Source organism: Prionailurus bengalensis, chromosome D1 (genome assembly GCF_016509475.1).
Source record: "Prionailurus bengalensis isolate Pbe53 chromosome D1, Fcat_Pben_1.1_paternal_pri, whole genome shotgun sequence".
Lineage (NCBI taxonomy): Eukaryota > Metazoa > Chordata > Mammalia > Carnivora > Felidae > Prionailurus > Prionailurus bengalensis.
The window spans coordinates 97,050,916-97,068,560 of record NC_057346.1 but is presented as its reverse complement, the minus strand read 5'-3'; the positions used below and the strand labels follow the sequence as shown (position 1 = coordinate 97,068,560).

At 47.9% G+C, this 17,645-nt stretch overlaps 1 protein-coding gene across 4 annotated transcripts in view; it reads right to left on the bottom strand.

The window, feature by feature from the left end:
* The window catches only part of EXT2 (exostosin glycosyltransferase 2), a 145,442-nt gene that overhangs the window by 109,102 nt on the left and 18,695 nt on the right, over positions 1 to 17,645 (bottom strand). For all 4 annotated transcript variants that reach the window (XM_043581008.1, XM_043581010.1, XM_043581009.1 and 1 more), the window contains exons 5-7: positions 8,750 to 8,945; positions 6,785 to 6,924; positions 3,971 to 4,064 (exon numbers count right to left, since the gene is read on the bottom strand). In XM_043581008.1, the coding sequence (XP_043436943.1) occupies positions 3,971 to 4,064; positions 6,785 to 6,924; positions 8,750 to 8,945 (430 nt within the window). The remainder of the gene's footprint in view (positions 1 to 3,970; positions 4,065 to 6,784; positions 6,925 to 8,749; positions 8,946 to 17,645) is intronic.

Sequence of the window (17,645 nt, the reverse complement as noted above, 5' to 3'; positions counted from 1 at the left end):
CTGTCCCTGACTCCAGCCCATAACTTCTCCCTTCCATTTCAGACCCCTAATGTACTTTGGAAAATGTGCACTGTCTTCTCAACTTTCTTTGTGCTTATGTCCCTATAGCCCCAAGAGAACAAACCTTTGTGAGTGGGGATCACAGATTTATTATTATCTCCCACCATCTCCCGTTGAAAAAATAGTAATTAGTGTTTCACTAAATTAACTAGTTAATTTAGCTCACAGGATGACAAAAGGCCAACTGATATGTTGGCTTGATCCTGTTATAACTCTTACCCTCTACTAACTGAAGGAGCTGGTTTTTAACTACTCTCTCTCTTTCACACACATACACACAGACACACACACACACACAAACCTGTAAGCCCCTAGCTTGTACAATGCCACATATCCCAGCCCTCTTGTCATTTTTCAGGAGTACATAATGGAGGCAGAGGTGGTCCTTGTCTTCACAAACCTTAGCTTAACCCTTACTTCCTTTTGCTCTAGCATTGTACTTAACTTTATGGTTGCTTTGATATCATATCTACGGTCAGAAGGCAGATTCACTTTTCCTTGTCAGGCAAAATGTCTGTCCCTTGGTGCGTCCCAATGCCCAGGTCACGATGAGGACTTTCGCCGCTGTGCCCACCAGTTACGCTGTAGCCTCCCTCATCCCGAGCTCTAAGCTACAAAACGTCACTGCGATATTTTCATCGCCAAGATCCCATCCCCACAATGTTGGGGTCAGTTCAGAAACTTTAGCTCTGCTCCATCTACAGACAGCAAAAACCCTACACTCGGCACTATTTTTCCTCATCTGAAAGAACTAATCTCTAGAGACTGACTATGAGGACAAGGCCAGTGAGAAGCACCTTAGGATTTCTTGGAAACATTTCAATGGTCCCAAGGAAAAGGAGTCACTTAGAAGTGGATGGAGACCTCTGCTGGCTGCAACTGTCCATGCAGCTCCTCGAGCTTGTTTTCAACTGCCGAGCAAGAAATCAGACTTGCTCAGCCTCAGCTCATTCTGACCTATCAACCAGAGGCTCTAAGGAATCAACGGCTGAGGCAACAGGTTTTCCCCTAAAAGTTTATGCAACTTATCTTACAGAAATATCTGAATCTGAACCCCCTAAAGAGAACTCACTAGGTATAAAAACTTTCCAGACCCAAGTATGTGCTATTTTTTCACTACTTCTGCCAAAGTCCGGTTAAATCGATGGACAGTAAACAGAGGGCAAAATGACATATTCTGCAAAGCGTCCTACAGAGCAAAGGAACTCTCTCTAATCTGGGATGAGATCATCACCACCAAAAGAACAGTGGTTCCCAGTCAAAGCAATGTTGCCCCACATGGGACATTTAGCAATGTCTAGAGACATTTTTGGTTGCCACGACTTGGGAAAAGGGTGTGCTATTGGCCTCTAGTGGTTGAACCTGGTCCTCCTTTCTATCTATCCGGGAATTACTTAACCAGATAATCTCACTTCTAGTTGACATCAGTCCATCTAGAAGCTGGGACTGGGAGAAGAAAAGAGGTCACTTTTAGGACACAGGATACTTAGGGAAAGGGGAGCAGGACTACACAGGGGAACGGCAGCACGGTGCTTTAGAAAGTCTGAAACCAGCAGAGAAGAAGGGCATCAGAAAGCAGAAGGAAGACTTGGAAAGGGAGGCAGGAAAGTGCCAAGACTGCCTTTCTATACAATTACACAAGGTGGGGCACTCACCACCCCAGGAGGTGACTGGTCCTCAGGCCTAGAGGTGAACAGCAGAGAAGAGATAGCCACGTGGTCATGAATGCTGTCAAGGACAGTGACATTCTTGCTAAGGACGAGAGGTTCACAGAGTTTTTAAACAGATGAATGGGACATGAGAGAGAATCCAGCCATCCCATCATCTCGTAAAGGAGAAAATGAAAGCCCAGGGAGCTCTGGTGACTTACTACTGTCATACAATTCATAGGGACAGAGCCAGGGCTCATACCCAAGTCTTCTGACTCCAAGTATATCTCTCTGAACCCAAATAACCTCAAAGTACCCTATTTTAAATGACCTCTATTCATTCCATCTCCATGGTTCTAGGAGTCTGAGCCTGGACTCAGAAATAACCCGCCGCGCTGGTCTCAGACGTGCGGTTCCCCAGCCAGGCTCTGCGGGACAACAGTGTTCTAGAAGCTGGCCGTAGGAGCTCTGCTCCTAAAACCAATGATTCTCTTTCCCAACATGACGGTCCAGGGTGCTTACTCGGCCTTCTCTGACTGGAATCTTAAGATGGTATCTGATTTGGCAGATACTCAGTTGTGTTAGTAAATCAAGATGCCACAAAAGAAACACGAGGAGCTCAGACAAGAGGACTCTTCTGTGAAAAGGAATATTTTCTTCTACACAAGTTATAGCAACCAGAGATTTAGATGAAGAATCTAGAGATCCCTAGATGGATTTTCTAACTGACTAAACTCAGATGAGGTCAGTAGTTAAATAACAACTGAGAGGCCCAGAAACTTAAAATGGACATGAGCGGGCTGTGTCCGCTACGGGGAAGCTAAAATCAAGTCGTGATTTGTTTTCAAAGCAGAATGCCAGCGTGTTTTACAGATGAGGTTACTGAGGTCCACAGACGGCAAATCCCTGGCCAAGGGCAGAGCCGTGAGCATGCAGTGCAGGCAGTCCAAGGTCAGCGCCTACAGACTAATTACTGCATGAGGCCGCCATCCCTTGGTTTAATGAAGAGGGGAGACTCAACACATCCACTAATTTTCACTGCCTCCTAAAACCCAAAAACGACAATTAAGACAAATTTTTAAAAGCAAAGGCATAATCACTCCCAGATAAAGAAAATGAGAGACGAGATGACAGCAATAAAATGCGGAAGCTGAGGGGCAGAACGAGACAGGGTAGCTGACTCTGCAAACCCAAGGGAGCTGCTGAGAAAAATCAGCTGAGAAAAACCTGAGGTCAGCCACTGCGGAACCCCAAGTGGGGGCAAAGATGAGCCGAAAGCAGGAGGACAGACTGAACCTGTACTTACGAAGTGGTCAGAAGCCCAGATCCCGCCCCCCCCACTGGCAGGTGACCACCCTGCCGTCACCCAGACAGAGGCCTGACACCCATTCCCTGGACAAGGTCACGTGCAGGCTCTCTGCCCAGGGTGGGGGTGTCAAACCAAAAGCAGAGGGTACATGGAACAGGTGCATACTTAATGCTGAGTACCTCCAAACCTCTCTCCCACGCATCTCCTAAAAATCCATTAAAAAGAAAAGAAACAGAAACAACAAGCACAGTAACAACTTGGGATAGTCTTTTTTCTTTTTTTTTTTTTTTTTTTTTTTTTAACTCGCTTGACATTTCAGCCCAACTAAATTCCTTTCTGGAAAGAGAAAAGAAAGGGAAGCAGGGCCACCTGAGGCCCCCCAGTGGCGTGCTTCAGACTGTCGAGAGCAGCCCAGGGGAAGGACTATCAGAAGGTGGAAGAGAAACTGGAAAGTGAGGCAGGGGCACGGCACCCGCTCCAGGAGGCAGGGAGGGCCTTTCGGTGAGGAAGCCTCTGGGACCAGGAAGCTGGACCTGTAGGCCAGCTGACACGACAACATTCTCCTGGTCAACAGCTGCTCAGAAGCGTCAGATGCTCAGATGCTCAGAAGCATCCCTGCTTCCAGGGCCGCCTTAGTCACTGTAAGTGGCACCTGCTGTGAACACAACCACCCAAAGGTTCGGCTTTGCGGGCTGAACACACTGCTATGCAAGACCCTGAAAACATGGCAGGCTTACCTCGGGAGAGTTTTCACATCTCTGACAGTTACTATTTCAACCCTCATTTGGTGGAACTCACCGGAGTCTGCTCTCCTCGCTTCAGTGCGGTCAGCCGACACGGTGGAGGCCACAAGCCCCGCTCACGCGTCAGCTGGGACGTGTACCCCAACCGTGCAAGGCGCCCTTTCGTGCCACCCACGTCACGTCCCCAGCAGGGCTGCCTGGTCTCTTACCTGCCGCTGCATTTCTTCAATCTGTCTTTGGGGGATGCTCTGCAAAATACTGTACGCTTCTGACATCTTTTCTTCTGGCACAACCACAGATGCTCTGGAGACAACGGCAAAACAGTTTACATACACACAGGCCTTCACACAAAGCACTTCCACGTGCATGTCCTGCTGAGCCCCTCCGAGCAGAGACACGAACACCCGCACCCTCCTTCACCCGCATTCCCTCCGGTGCGTGCCTCCTCCTCCTCCCCCTCCTCCTCCCCCTCCTCCCCCTCCTCCTCCTCCTCCCCCCTTCCTCAGCACAGTTCCCACTTGCTGCCTGCTGCGTGTCCTCACCTCCCTCCGTCCCGCCCCTACCCGTGTGCTCCAGCCACACTGGCACCCTTTTGGTCATCTCAACAAACCATGCTCTACCCGCCACGGGGTCTGTGGCTGTGAACTCCCTCCTGCCTGGTATGCTCTCCCTTCTCATACTTGCCCACTCTGAACCAACGAGGACTTTTGGCCTTCAGCTACCTACTCAAATCCATTCGCTTAGTCCGCATGTATTTACGGAGTCCCCGTTACATGCCAGGTCCTGGGATCACGACGGGGACCACGTAAGACAGAGAAGGCCAGGGCTGAGCACCACAAGAACACCTGAGGGAGAGCATTCCAGGCAGAAGGGCTAACGAGCCAGAGGCCCTGAGGAAGCAGCACGCTGGGAATGTTCTGGCACCAGAAAGGAGGCGAGGGTGGCTAGAGTACAGTAAAGAACATGGAGGAGACCAGGAGACAAATTTGGGGGGTGGGGAGGAGCTCAGCAAAGCCACGGGGCCTTGCAGGCCATTGTAAGGACTCGGCTTCTACTGAGAGAGAAAGCCATTAGAAGGAAGGGTTTAGGAGAGCTGGCATGATCTGACTAAGCTCCAACGGGGTCATTCTGCCTAAGGTGTCAGAAGAAACGGCAGAGAGCAGGAGAACAGCTGGAGACCATCGCAAAACGCAGTAGAAGAGCCAGCAAAAGTGGCTCGGACAGAGCCGGCAGGACTCGCTGGCAGGCTAGACGCCTGGGTGAGAGAGGGACGGCTCCGCGATGACCCACCCGTCGTGGCATTTAGCAGGATTTGCTGTTATATCTGTACAGATGAACTTATCAAAACCCGAAACCCCTTCCCCAACAAAACTAGTCCGTTAGGATGGAAACCACACCTGCTTTCGAACACACACCCTGAGCACGTGGTACCACGTCTGGCACACGGAGCTGGCACTTAGTTAAGTATCTGCTAAGTCAGTCCATGATTTCCACTATACAGATGGGAAAACTGAGGCTCAAAAAAAAAATGATTTGACAAGATCACAAAGTTAGCCAGCGATGGTTATCTGAACCCAGGCCTTCTGGCTCCAAATTCAGAGCCCTGCCTCCACTTAACCATAATTACAACTACCCAAGCCAGTCCGGATTCTCACGAGAGGATCTTTCCAGACTCAGCTCAGGGTCACCGCCTCCACGGAGCCCTCACCGACTCCACTGCCAGTGATGGCGTGTGCGGCCACCTCACCCTTCTCCCAGCATCCCACCCAGCCTGGGCTGCGTCCCCTCACGGTAGCTGGCCGTTGCCGGTCTACTTGTCTATCTCCCACCACTAGGCTAGGAGCGTCCAGGAGGCAAGGTCTGACCTTGCTCTTCTTTGCATCCCCATACCTAACACGGCCCCCGGCAGACAAAGGGCCCTGAACGAATGTTTCCACGGATGCGTGGTCGACTGGTTGTGGCTCTCAGCACTTCTCTAAGATAAACAGAATTACACAGAGCCCTCTTTCAGGCTGAATGAGGCTCCCCCTCTGTTCTGGGCCTCCACTCCCCCCTGTGCAGACCTCTGCCACAGCACATATCACATGCTATGAGAATTCTCAGTTTGTCCTCCCCACTAGATGCCAGCCTCCTTAGAAGCAGAGACCGCATTGCTGGCAGTAGACGTTCCAATAAGTACAAGACGAATGCATGTACACGTGAATGAATGCTACTTAACATTGTTCAAATACCTATCTATGGTAGTCAGACGCGAATAGAAATATCCAAACAGCCGGGAGAGGAGAAAGCAATATCTGAGGCAGTCCAGCCAGAGAGGTAAACACAAAGGCAGCTGATTTTCAATAATCTTCAACTTCCAAAGTCCTAGGGAACAACCTACAACCTAGCAGAACCTACGTTTGTCCATCTGTTCACTGGGACTGTTTCTAAGCTTTTACCCACGTGCAGACACTCCATCTCCAGCTGGTAGCATTATGCAAATTCGTTGGTCTCTAAGAGCGGTGGTTCACAACTATGGCTACAAATCACACCCGCGGAGCTTCAAGTACAGCGTTCCTGAGGATGAGGCCCAGGCATCTTTTAAAGTCCTTCAGGTGAGTATGCACTGCAGTTATAATGGAGAGCCACTGCTCCTGACCAAGGGTTGCTAAACATCCTAGATAAGAAGCTAGGTAAGTAGTATTTTATGTTTTGTGGGCCAGAGAATCTCTGCTGCAACTACTCAGCTCTGCCACCATAGCACAAAAACAACCAGCAGATAATATGCAAATGAATGGGTGTGGATGTGTTTCAATAAAACTTTATTTACAAGACCTGGCAGCTTCCCATATCTGACCCAAAGGCCTCAGTTTGCGAACCCCTGCTCTAGGCCAACAGACGGACTCTTCTGATGGAAAATACAGCACGATAATCTAAAGGAGTAGTTTTCAAACCTAGGTATGCATTACAGTTACCTAAGGGGCTCTCCGAATCCCATACACACAGAGCCACTGGTATAAAGTTTTCCAGAAGGAAACACTCACCTCTTCCAGTCAAGAACTTCCGAGAAAGGCAAAACGTAAGAGTCTGCAATGACAACGGGGACACAGCCGGCGCGTAAAACGTCACTCAGTACCGCCTGGCCCAGCCGAGCACCTCGAAGGACCACACAGAAAGTGGCCTCCTGCAGGAACACAAGCAGAGGTAGGGGATTACACGCCAGTTTCACCGATCCGCAAGGGCTGAGGCCAAGCAACACTGAGACATCCTGGCGGAAAATGCCGAAAGGTAACAGTTCACCCCAGTGGAACCTGAAAAGCTGCACCGGCTGCACTGCTTCCGTGCTATGTCACTGCCTCCACTGGCAGCATCTGAAATGTCCGAAACCAAAGCCCAAGTCTTCCTCTGGGCACTCAAGAGTGTGACCTCCCACAGCCCGGTCCCCTGCAGCCCTAGTGTGTGATGCAAACACACCGCGGCACGGTGGCTGAGCGTGGCTTACGGTGCCTACCTCAGCCTACCTCGTCACGGGATTACGTTGTCTGGGCATTCCGGGCTCCCTCGAGGACCCCCTAGAGGGAAGCCGCAAACTCTCCTTTCATCTTTCTACCCCTCGTGGCATCTAGCGGTGTGCTTTGCACACAGAAGATGTTCATTTCGTGAATGCAATGCCTTTGAAAACATACTACGACAAATAGGTTCCCGTAGAACAATAAATCAAACAGAAAGCAAAATCAAAAAATGTCTTCTCCCTTCACTCCCTCAAGCCTAGTCAAAGTGGAGAACATTTTGGAAAATGAAAGACATGCAGGAGAACAAGCAGTTGCAGAGGGTAAACCAAAGTAAGAAACGATCCTATCTCCAACACTCAGCTTCTCCCAGTGCTTGCCCCTTCGGGAGGGGGAAAAAAAAAAGATAAAAAGCAAAAAAAAAAAAACAAACAAAACCCACTGTTTAACCTTTACAGCTAGAGTAAAGGAAAGTCCAGAAAAAAAATACGAAGAAACTCCTCCGGGAATAAATGAGAAAGTAGCGAGGGCTGAAGAAGAGAATGCATCATGGCGCCCGGAGTGCAGGTGGACAGCTCAGCCTGCCCGGAAGAGTCGGCATCCAGATGTGGACACGCATGCCGATAACCATTTTTCCTGTCTAGACAAAGGTTACCAGAAATACTCCCACTCGCATCACCACTGCTATCAGTCAGACATTCCACAGGACATGCAGCACTTTTTGAGAGAAAGTATTTTAACAATCTCAGCATGGCCCAGTTCTCTGTGGAGATTTAAAAAAAAAAAAAAAAAAAAAAAAGTCACACCAGCTCCTTGCTATTTCTCCTTGAGCTATTTTAAATATTTCAGTGAAAAAAACTCACTTTCTCCTTTCCTAGCCCCCCTCCCCCACTCCCGGCCCTTGGAATGTCAAGCATCCTGCTTATGCTTAAAACATCCCCAAAGGACCACTCTGCCCATGGCTAAGGAAGTACTGCCAGGCCCGGGACCAAGCAAAGGACACACTAATAGCAGGACATGGCAAGGGTGGCAAAACACCAACGGACAAGACAGTAACAAAACATGAAAAGCTCCCACTCCCAGCAAAAGCCGACTGCGGCCTTGTGGGCCAGCATGGCAGGGGATACAAGCAGCCTCCTGAAAGAAGGAAATTTCCCTGGACGGGCTTGTGAAGACAAGGGTACGAGTAAAATACACGTGCCCGCTTTGTCCGTGTGGCTTCTTTGCAAACCCATCAGATTTGCGATTCCGAAGTATGATGAACACCGGGAAGGAGGAGGGACACGCACAGGCCAAGCGGCTGCGCACGAACAACGTGGCAGGCACGGACGCGCCGCAGGCCTGCGTGTCCGGTAAGGAGCAGCACCACGTCTTCCTCTTCTCCCCTTGGGTAGTTCTCCCAGCCGCGTGTGGAAACCAGCCTCTTGCACTGGGGTGCATGTGACTCTGTGGAAGTGACGTCTATCTACCAAGCCTCAAGAGACGATGACGGACACTCACCTGCAGCACCTGGGGGTAATCGAAGACCTGGTGCTTGCGGCAGCGCCTACGGACGGAGAGGACGCCCTCGGAGAGGTTGGTGCACTTATCCAGGACTAACACCGCCTCCCCGTGTCTGGCTTGGAGGGCCTCCAGGTCTTCTCTGTACTCGGGGTGGACAGCCGTCTGAGAGGACAGGAGGAAGTACCGCCGGGGACTACGAGAGAGGAAAGAGGGTGACTGCGACGCTGCCGCTGGCATGCCGCTCAAAGTGAGACAAACTCTGGCGTTAAACCTACGGCAGGAGGGGTGTCCTCACCAGGCTTCACACCCCTCGATTTTCTGGGAAATTATACTCTGTAGCATTGCTGAATATTTACAGTATCATACCCTGTCAGAATGTAAGGTACGGCTCCTTCATGTGCTGAAATCTTATGCAATCATTAAAGGTTTTATTTGGGATAAGTTCTTCACGTTTTGAGGAAAGGCTTATAATATGCCAAGCTTGGAGAGCATACCATAAATATGTGTATGCGTGTGGGTGGGAAAAGAGAGAAACTGACTGGATGGCTATTTGGAAGAAGCATCAACATATTATCATTAGCTATATCTGAGGTCTCTGATCTGAGAAAGAACCAACAGCTGCCTGCATCCTTCAAACAGGAAGGAAGACAAACAATGGGCAGTAGTGGCTATAAAACCGGAAGAGCTGGGGCACCTGGGTGGCTCAGTCAGTTGAGCGTCCGACCTCGGCTCAGGTCATGATCTCACTGGTTTGTGGGTTCTAGCCCCGCATCGGGCTCTGTGCTGACAGCTCAGAGCCTGGAGCCTGCTTCGGATTCTGTGTCTCCTTCTCTCTCTGCCCCTCCCCCACTTGTGCTCTGTCTCTCTCTGTCTCTCAAAAATAAATAAATGTAAAAAAAAAAAAAACCCAAAAAAACGGAAGAGGTGAAGGACTGCTTCCGGGTGCTGAATGGCTTCTTCATGCTACAGAGATGCTGCAGGGAAGAGAGGCCCACGTCCAGAGCCACCTGGACACAGGAAGACGGAATTGGTAGTTGAGAGCAAGTGGAAAAAACTATCTTCACCAAAGTATGGAACCAGTCTTAACATCTGGATAGCAAGGACATCTAAAAGAAAATGGAGTGAAGAAAGGATTTCCATGGGTCTAGTACCATTTAGATCTCCACAAGAGTCAAAAACATGAATACAAAGTTCATAAGCCAGAAGTTACGGGGGAGATTTGAGGAAGACCAGATGGTAATTCTCTCCTGGAAGGCAAGACTCCTACAGAGCGGAGAGGTTCCAGAGCATAAACACTACATAGGTTGAGGGACCACTAGTGATCACCATCAAAGACATAAATAATATAAAGCAGGTTCCAGGAAGAAGTAAAGCACCCATTAAAACTAGAAGTCACATGAATCTACCCCCAATGGTCTACACCAGGGGAAGTCCCAGGGGTTGGTAGATCTCACAGGCAATGCCACCAGGCAAGCTGATATGAGTATGCACATAAGAAAGGACCAAAACCGGGGCACCTGGGTGGCGCAGTCGGTTAAGCGTCCGACTTCAGCCAGGTCACGATCTCGCGGTCCGTGAGTTCGAGCCCCGCGTCAGGCTCTGGGCTGATGGCTCAGAGCCTGGAGCCTGTTTCCGATTCTGTGTCTCCCTCTCTCTCTGCCCCTCCCCCGTTCATGCTCTGTCTCTCTCTGTCCCAAAAATAAATAAACGTTGAAAAAAAATTTAAAAAAAAAAAAAAAAGAAAGGACCAAAACCTATACTCTATGACCCCATTCTCTCTCTCTCTCTGTCTCTCTCTCTTCTTGCTTTGAGAGAATGGAAGGGTTATTGTTTTTTTTGTTTTTTTAGTTTCTCAGACTTACTTGGAGGTTCTAGCTAGAGGACACCTAACCCACTAAGAACAACCCATCCTGAAACTGAAAATCATGTTTTACCCAGCGCTGAACTTCAGGTCCCAAACACATAGAGCAATGAGTGCAGAAGGGGAACCCTCACCTCACCAGCCAGATCAGCTAAAGAAACTCCAGAGAACAGAGCAACGCATACCACAGCCAGATTGCTTTCAAATCCTCAGAACCATTTCTTTAAGTAGCTAAACTGAAAGCAAAAGGTACTTCCCATGCCACAGTTAGGAAAGAAAGGGATGCACGCATTCCTAAAACCTCACTGTCTAATAGCAATTAGCCACATGAGGCCATTTAAAAAAATTTTTTTTAATGTTTATTTATGAGAGAGAGAGAGAGAGACAGAGAGAGAGAGGCAGATCATGGGCAGGGGAGGGGCAGAGAGAGAGAGAGACAGAATCTGAAGCAGGCTCCAGGCTCTGAGCTGTCAACACAGAGCCCGATATGGTGTTGGAACTCACGAACCGTGAGATCATGTCCCGGGCCGAAGTCAGACGCTTAACCGACTGAGCCACCCAGACGTCCTGAGGCCATTTAAGTAAAACATAAAATTCAGTTCCTCAGTCACACTAGCCACATTTCAAATTGTCAATGGCCATACGTGGCTAGTGGGTACCTAACAGCTCAAATACAGATCGTCTCCCCACCGCAGAAAGGTCTATTTGATAGAGTGGCCCTCAATGGTTGTTCAGACCCAGAAACCAGGGGAAAAGTAAGTGGAGATAAGAAAGATGTGGAAGAGCAATTCATGGGGAAGTGAGTTTGGATCAGCTGCACAGATCGGTTCCTGTCATCCCGGGCAACTTCCCCCTAAGTTACAATTTATTGAACAATATGCTGAATATCTATAGTTAAAAGTATTCCTTCTAGACACTGAAATGGACTCTTGGATTCTATGTTCATCCCTGAGCCTCAATAATTTTTCTTTTGTAAAAGCATTAATTTTCAGGGGCGCCTGACTGGCTCAGTCGGTTAAGCATCCGACACTTGATTTCGGTCAGGTCATCTCATAGTTGTGAGTTTCAGTCCCGCATCAGGCTCTGCACTGACAGTGCAGAGCTTGTTTGGGATTCTCTCTCTCTCTCTCTCTCTCTCTCTCTCTCTCTCTGCCCCTCCCCTGCTCGCGCCTCCCTCTCTTTCTCAAAATAAATAAACTTTTAAAAAAAAGCATTAACTTTCAGAGGGATGACGTTATGATGAAAAGATCACATATAAGAGCACCTGCAGATCATTGTGAAGTGAATACCATCTACTTTGAAATTATTTCTGTAATCAAACTTGTCTATTTAAACAAGAGAAAGATTTATAGGCAAAAATCACAAGACAAGCAGGGTTTAAAAACATCTTAACACTTAAAGCTATTTGAAAATGAAATGGACTGGGTTTTTTTTTTTATTTCAAATCAGAAAAATTTTCATTAACAAGTTATGGTGAAATCAGCCATGCATCAAGTTAGAGCTAAATGGCCTTTAAAGGTCTTTCCAGTTCCTAAGACACCGGTTCTATGATGGATCTCATCGGGCACTGATACTTGCCGGATGTTTCTAGGGACTTTCTATTTAAGTCGAGCTGCTGGCATAAAACTGGCAGGCTCTATGCCATCTAGAGTAAGAAGAGACACACTGGCATCCAGGAGGGTGTCCATGCAGAAGGGCGCAGAGTGTTGGGAGTTCTAGAGAGAAAAGGGTGTTTCTATTTCCGCGTGGCATGTGTGGGGACAGAAATGGCCCACACAGAGTGTTGGAGCCTTTCCTTACAAAGGTTTTCACCCCAGTGAAGGCTTCTACTTAGGGAAGAGCTGGGAGGTGGCTCAATGCAGGGTATGAGAGTCCTGCAAGGGTACCCGATTCTGCACTGGGGGCAGGGGTGAAGGTAGCCATGACAACCCAGTGGGATGCTGGAGAACAAGCGAGGTTAGCAGGCCGTGTGGGAATCCCAGGACAGAGCGTTAGAGCCTGGTCAGGCTGAAAAGGGTGCCATGTTTGTGGGGAGGATGATAGCAACAGTCCCATCATCCCAGTGTGGGGTGCTGGAACCCGAGAAGGCTGGGGAGGGTATCTGCTGGGGAAGGTGGGAAGGAGACAGCAGCAAGAGCCAACATGGGGGAGTCCGTGTCTGAGTAGGGCCGAAGAGGGCACCGTGCAGTGATGGAGGCAGTGGCAGCACAGAACTTTGGTTACATGGAGGAGGGTTGATCGAATAAGTGAAGATATTGAGGATAATGGGAGCCAGATTTCTCACTGTCTGAGAACGGAGTTACAAACACGCAGAAAGAGAAGACCGGAAGGCTCGTGCGGTGCTGGGTGGAACTGGAGATACTGATAGGAACGCACGTAGATCACATAGAGACCGCCCACCCAGGTGGATACAGGAAAAAATACAGACGTTAGTGTGCGGTGCTCCAAGAAGCTCGTGAGGAGAGGACTCTGGTTGAGGTTTCACTGTTGAGAAACAAAGTTCTATTTTAGACGTTCGGTTGCCAGGATCACTGGATCCCTACTCTACCATTACTGCATTTTCAACATAAATGTGCAGATGTGCACAGAGTCTAAAAATGTTCCCTCTGCTTGCCGGCTCTCCCTGACCTGACAGATGGTTGATGGGGTGTGTGCCCATTTTAGTTCTAAGCAAACAAAATGTTAAGGTGGACTTGTTTTTCTTTTAAGGACTAGAATTACTAGCTATGACTTTCATGTTTCCTCCCAGCAGCGCCGAAATCTAAGTTTAAGTAAAATCATGCTGAGAACTTGAAGTCTCCCTCAACAGTAACAGTTGTAAACTCCCAATTTAGTTCCTTTTAGAAGGAAAATGACAAGAATTCCAGCTGAGACCGGCACAGCTGTGAGAAGAAGCTATCAATAGCAACAATCCTCAGCTTCCCATTGAAAAAATATTGAGAGAGATTTAAAATAAAAATAAAAACAAAGCTCTCACTACTCTATGTAGCCCTCAAGAGATGTGGGAATCCCCTTGAAAAGCAACTCTCACCAAGAGCAACAAATCCGAAGCACGGCCATGAGGTCACCTCCCTGCCTCCTCCCTCCCAGGTCCCTGGACAGGCTGATGAGTCTGGAGCCTGCTTTTGCCCTTTGTTGTTTTTTCCTTCTTCTCCTCCCTCTCCTCCTCCTCCTTTTCTTCCTTTCAGAGACAAGGGAACTGCAAGCTGGAGGGAACACAAGTGTGGGTCGGGCTGAGCTCTAGAAATCCACCAACTGGCCAGCAGAGGGAGGGTCGTGCCCCAGGCAGCCTTTAGCTTTTTCCCTGCTCCTTGAAGATCCACTTTCTTCCAGCTAGCTACTGAGTGCAGAATTTCACACTCTGACATCTAGGGATCTAGTTAAAGATCTTAATTTCAATCTTGATATACGTAAAAACTAGGGAGGTGTCGTTACTGAGAAAATAGCCACCAGCAGCAGTTTAAATCTCTGAAAAGTAATCGCCTGAAAATAATTTTTACTCTTTACAGGTGGTCTGTTCTCCTTTGTTTTCACTAAATCTTTTCTTTTCGGTAGGTTTTTGCCCCTAGGTCAAATCTGAAGGGAAGAAAGAGTCCTAAGAGAGCTGGGTTACACACTAGAGAGATTAGAGAATAAAGAGAGTAGCGTCCAAGCAGTCTTAAGAAAACGCGGCCCAGAGTCAGGCGTGCCGACAGGACAGACCCGGGCCCCAGCCGCTCGTCTTGGCCTCAGCCAGACTTTCTCTGCAGCAGACTGCTGCCATGTGGGCCCCGGAGTCTTTGTTGCAGTGTGTGCGCTACAGGGGTTTACTGGCACCCCCGGCCTCCACCCACTGGCCGCCAGGAGCACCCCGCGCAGAACGGAGTCAACCCAGCAGGCCTGACTGCTCTTCGAGGCCGGCTCTTGGCTGGTGTATGGGAACGCTGATTTTGGGAGAGTTCCCACCCTCCCCCGAACCGAGAGGAGTGGCTTACCGGGCCCGAACTGTACAAACAATATGGCTTATGCCGAACACCTGCTTTCCTTCTGGAAATCTGAAACGGGGGCACGTGTCAAGCAGAGACTGCATGTGATTCACTCCCAATGAAAACTGCGGGCACGGAGAGTCTCTAACGAGTCCCCGGTAAGTGACGTTTCATGCCGGCTGTCACCACTTGCCCATCCTGTGTGACGGTGCGACACCAATGGGAGAGGACCTTTGATACCTGCACCTGGTTTCCTTGGGCTTCACCCCATGTACCTTTTCCCTTTGCTGACTATGCTCTGTCTCCTTCTGCTACAGTCATAGCCACGAGTAGGACTACATACCGAGTCCTGAGCTCTCTTGGCAAACCATCGAAATCGGAGGTGGTCTAGGGGACCCCTGACACACACGCTCCTCAGTCACAACAGTCAAAAAGGCTCCACAGACTGCCAAATGTCCCCGGGGAGATAAAATCAACCCCTCCGATGTTGAGAATCACTCATCCGGCCATGCTTGGTCCAGATAGGCCTTCAATAAGGGTTTGATTAGAGCTGAAGTGAACGGAATTAAACAGTTTCCAAAACAACTTCAGGGGGGAAGAAAAGGCAAAGAGTTAAAAATCAACTTTCAAAAATCACACAGCTGATTTAAATTTAAATGTTCGCAGAAGCAACAGAGAAGATAAATCTTTTTTCTAAGTTCAGTGGACTTTTCTCCACTATCATAGTTTCATATTATAGTATCTATCATAATATATTTATATTATGCTAATATCTATTATATCTACTGCTACATAAAGATGCCAAATTAAGATCCGAGATACATGACAGAAATTTGTACACCCCAACAGGTACCAGCTAGGCCGGTACCTTCTCATCAGAGGAAAATCCAGTCTCAAAACACAGCACCAACTGCATACTTCTCTCCAGTCTACAAATCCTCTGTAAGATTTTGTATTTTCATCTTGATGATGATCCAAAAAAATTAGTAGAGGCATATTTTTGCTCACGTTTAGTGATAAAGACTGCTAAGAGTTTTTCAATGTCCGGGGCACCTGGGTGGCGCAGCTGGTTAAGCATCCAACTTTGGCTCAGATCACGATCTCACAGTTCATGAGTCCGAACCTCACGTCGGGCTCTGTGCTGACAGAGCAGAGCCTGGAGAATGCTTCAGATTCTGTGTCTCCCTCTCTGCCCCTCCGCTGCTCACACTCGGTCTCTCTCTCAAAAATAAATATTAAAAAACATTAAAAAAAACCCAAAACTTGTATACACATATTGATAGCAGCATTATTAAGAATAGCTAAAAAGTGGAAATAACCTAAATGTCCATCAACTTATAAAAGGATAAACAAAATGTGGTATATCCATATGACAAAACAGTATTCAGCCAAAAAAGGAATAAAGCGCTGATTCCATGCTACAAAATGGATAAACCCTGAAAGTGTTATGCTGGGTGAAAAGAGACACAAAAGGCCACACGATATATGACTATATTTTTGGGAAATGTCCGGAATGGGCAAATCCACAGAGAAGGAAGGTAGCTGAGCAGTTGCTATTGGAGGTAGAGGGTGTGAAGTTTGAGGGCAGGGACAGAAAAGTGGCTGCTAACAGGTATGGGGCTTATTTTGGGGGTGATGAAATGTTCTGTAATGAGACAGCAGTGATGATAGTTGTATAAGTTTGCAAATACACTAAAAACCACTGAACTGTATCAAATCAGCAGTTGTATACCTTAAATTTACCTACTGTTATATGTCCACTATATCTCATTTAAAAATAAACCCACTGAAGTATATTCTTTAAAAGAGTGAACTTTATGGTAACTGAGTTACATCTCAATAAAAAAATAACAAAATAACAAAACAAAAAGTCAACTCTGGAAGTCACTAACAGAAAAATCTGGAAAGTTGATCTAGGCAAGAAGTTCATGAACTATTTAGTCTTTCTTGGCACTTGCCTAAAGATAGAAAAACATTTCAATCTTGTCTAAATAACAAAATTTGCTATGTCTAAAGAAAGTTCCAGAATTTGATCACCAGGCCACACAGTAGGACACACATACACAGGAGAATCCATAAAGGCTTCTAAGGGGAAGTCTGAGATGCTTTGCAAACTACTTCCTTGACACTCATTTCTGTGACCAAATGCTACGTGTGGGTTTTTAAATCTCCCCCTGTATGAGATTTCTAGTGTGGCAATACACAATTCCATCACTTTCATACCTGAGCACTTGGCACACAGAATACTATTCTGACCATATTTGTTTAAAGCTTACTGAGATTCTCGTTGTGAATTAGCACAATTTTAAATATACTACCTCAAAAAAGGCTACACAAGATGCCCTGCACGTCCATGCTGTCAGCTCTTTCCATTTACCCACTCACATGTCAATGATATGAGCCAATCATGAGCCAGGCACAGCGAACATGGCTGTTAAAAAACAGATCTGGCACCAGAATCCAAAATCCCCAGCGGAGAGGCTACGAGCAAGCCGTTACGACGTGGCCTCGACCACGACCGGTGGTCGGTGGCACACGACCGCTCTCAGGGCATAAGGCATAAGAGCCATTCCAGGGCTAGCAAAGTGGTGAGAAGTACTCGAGTGAAAACCCAAAGGACAGGCAGGTGATCAGTCTGATGAAAATAAGGAAAAAGACCTCCAGACAGTGGAGAGTATCTGCAACCCAGAAACACTGAGACAGCAAAGCTCATCCTGAGAAAAGAACTAAAAGGGGGGAAAAAAATCTAGAGACGGAGAGAGAGGTCACATGCCAGAGGGTCTTGAAAGACATTTTAAGGGATCTGGGCTTTATCCAAAGGGAAATGGGAAGTCAACAATCAGGTTGTAGGGGCAGCAAGACTAGAGGCAGGGAAACCCAACAGGGGTCCGTTTTCACAATCCACAGGAGAGATGACAGTAACCTGGTGTGCGGGGGAGCAGAGCAGATGGAGAAATAGGGCAGAGCTAAGACATATTTAGGAGGGAGAATCAATAGGACTTACTCTTCCGGTACAGGAAGTAAGGGAAGGAAGGAGTCAAGGACATCACAGCGATTCCAGATTGGA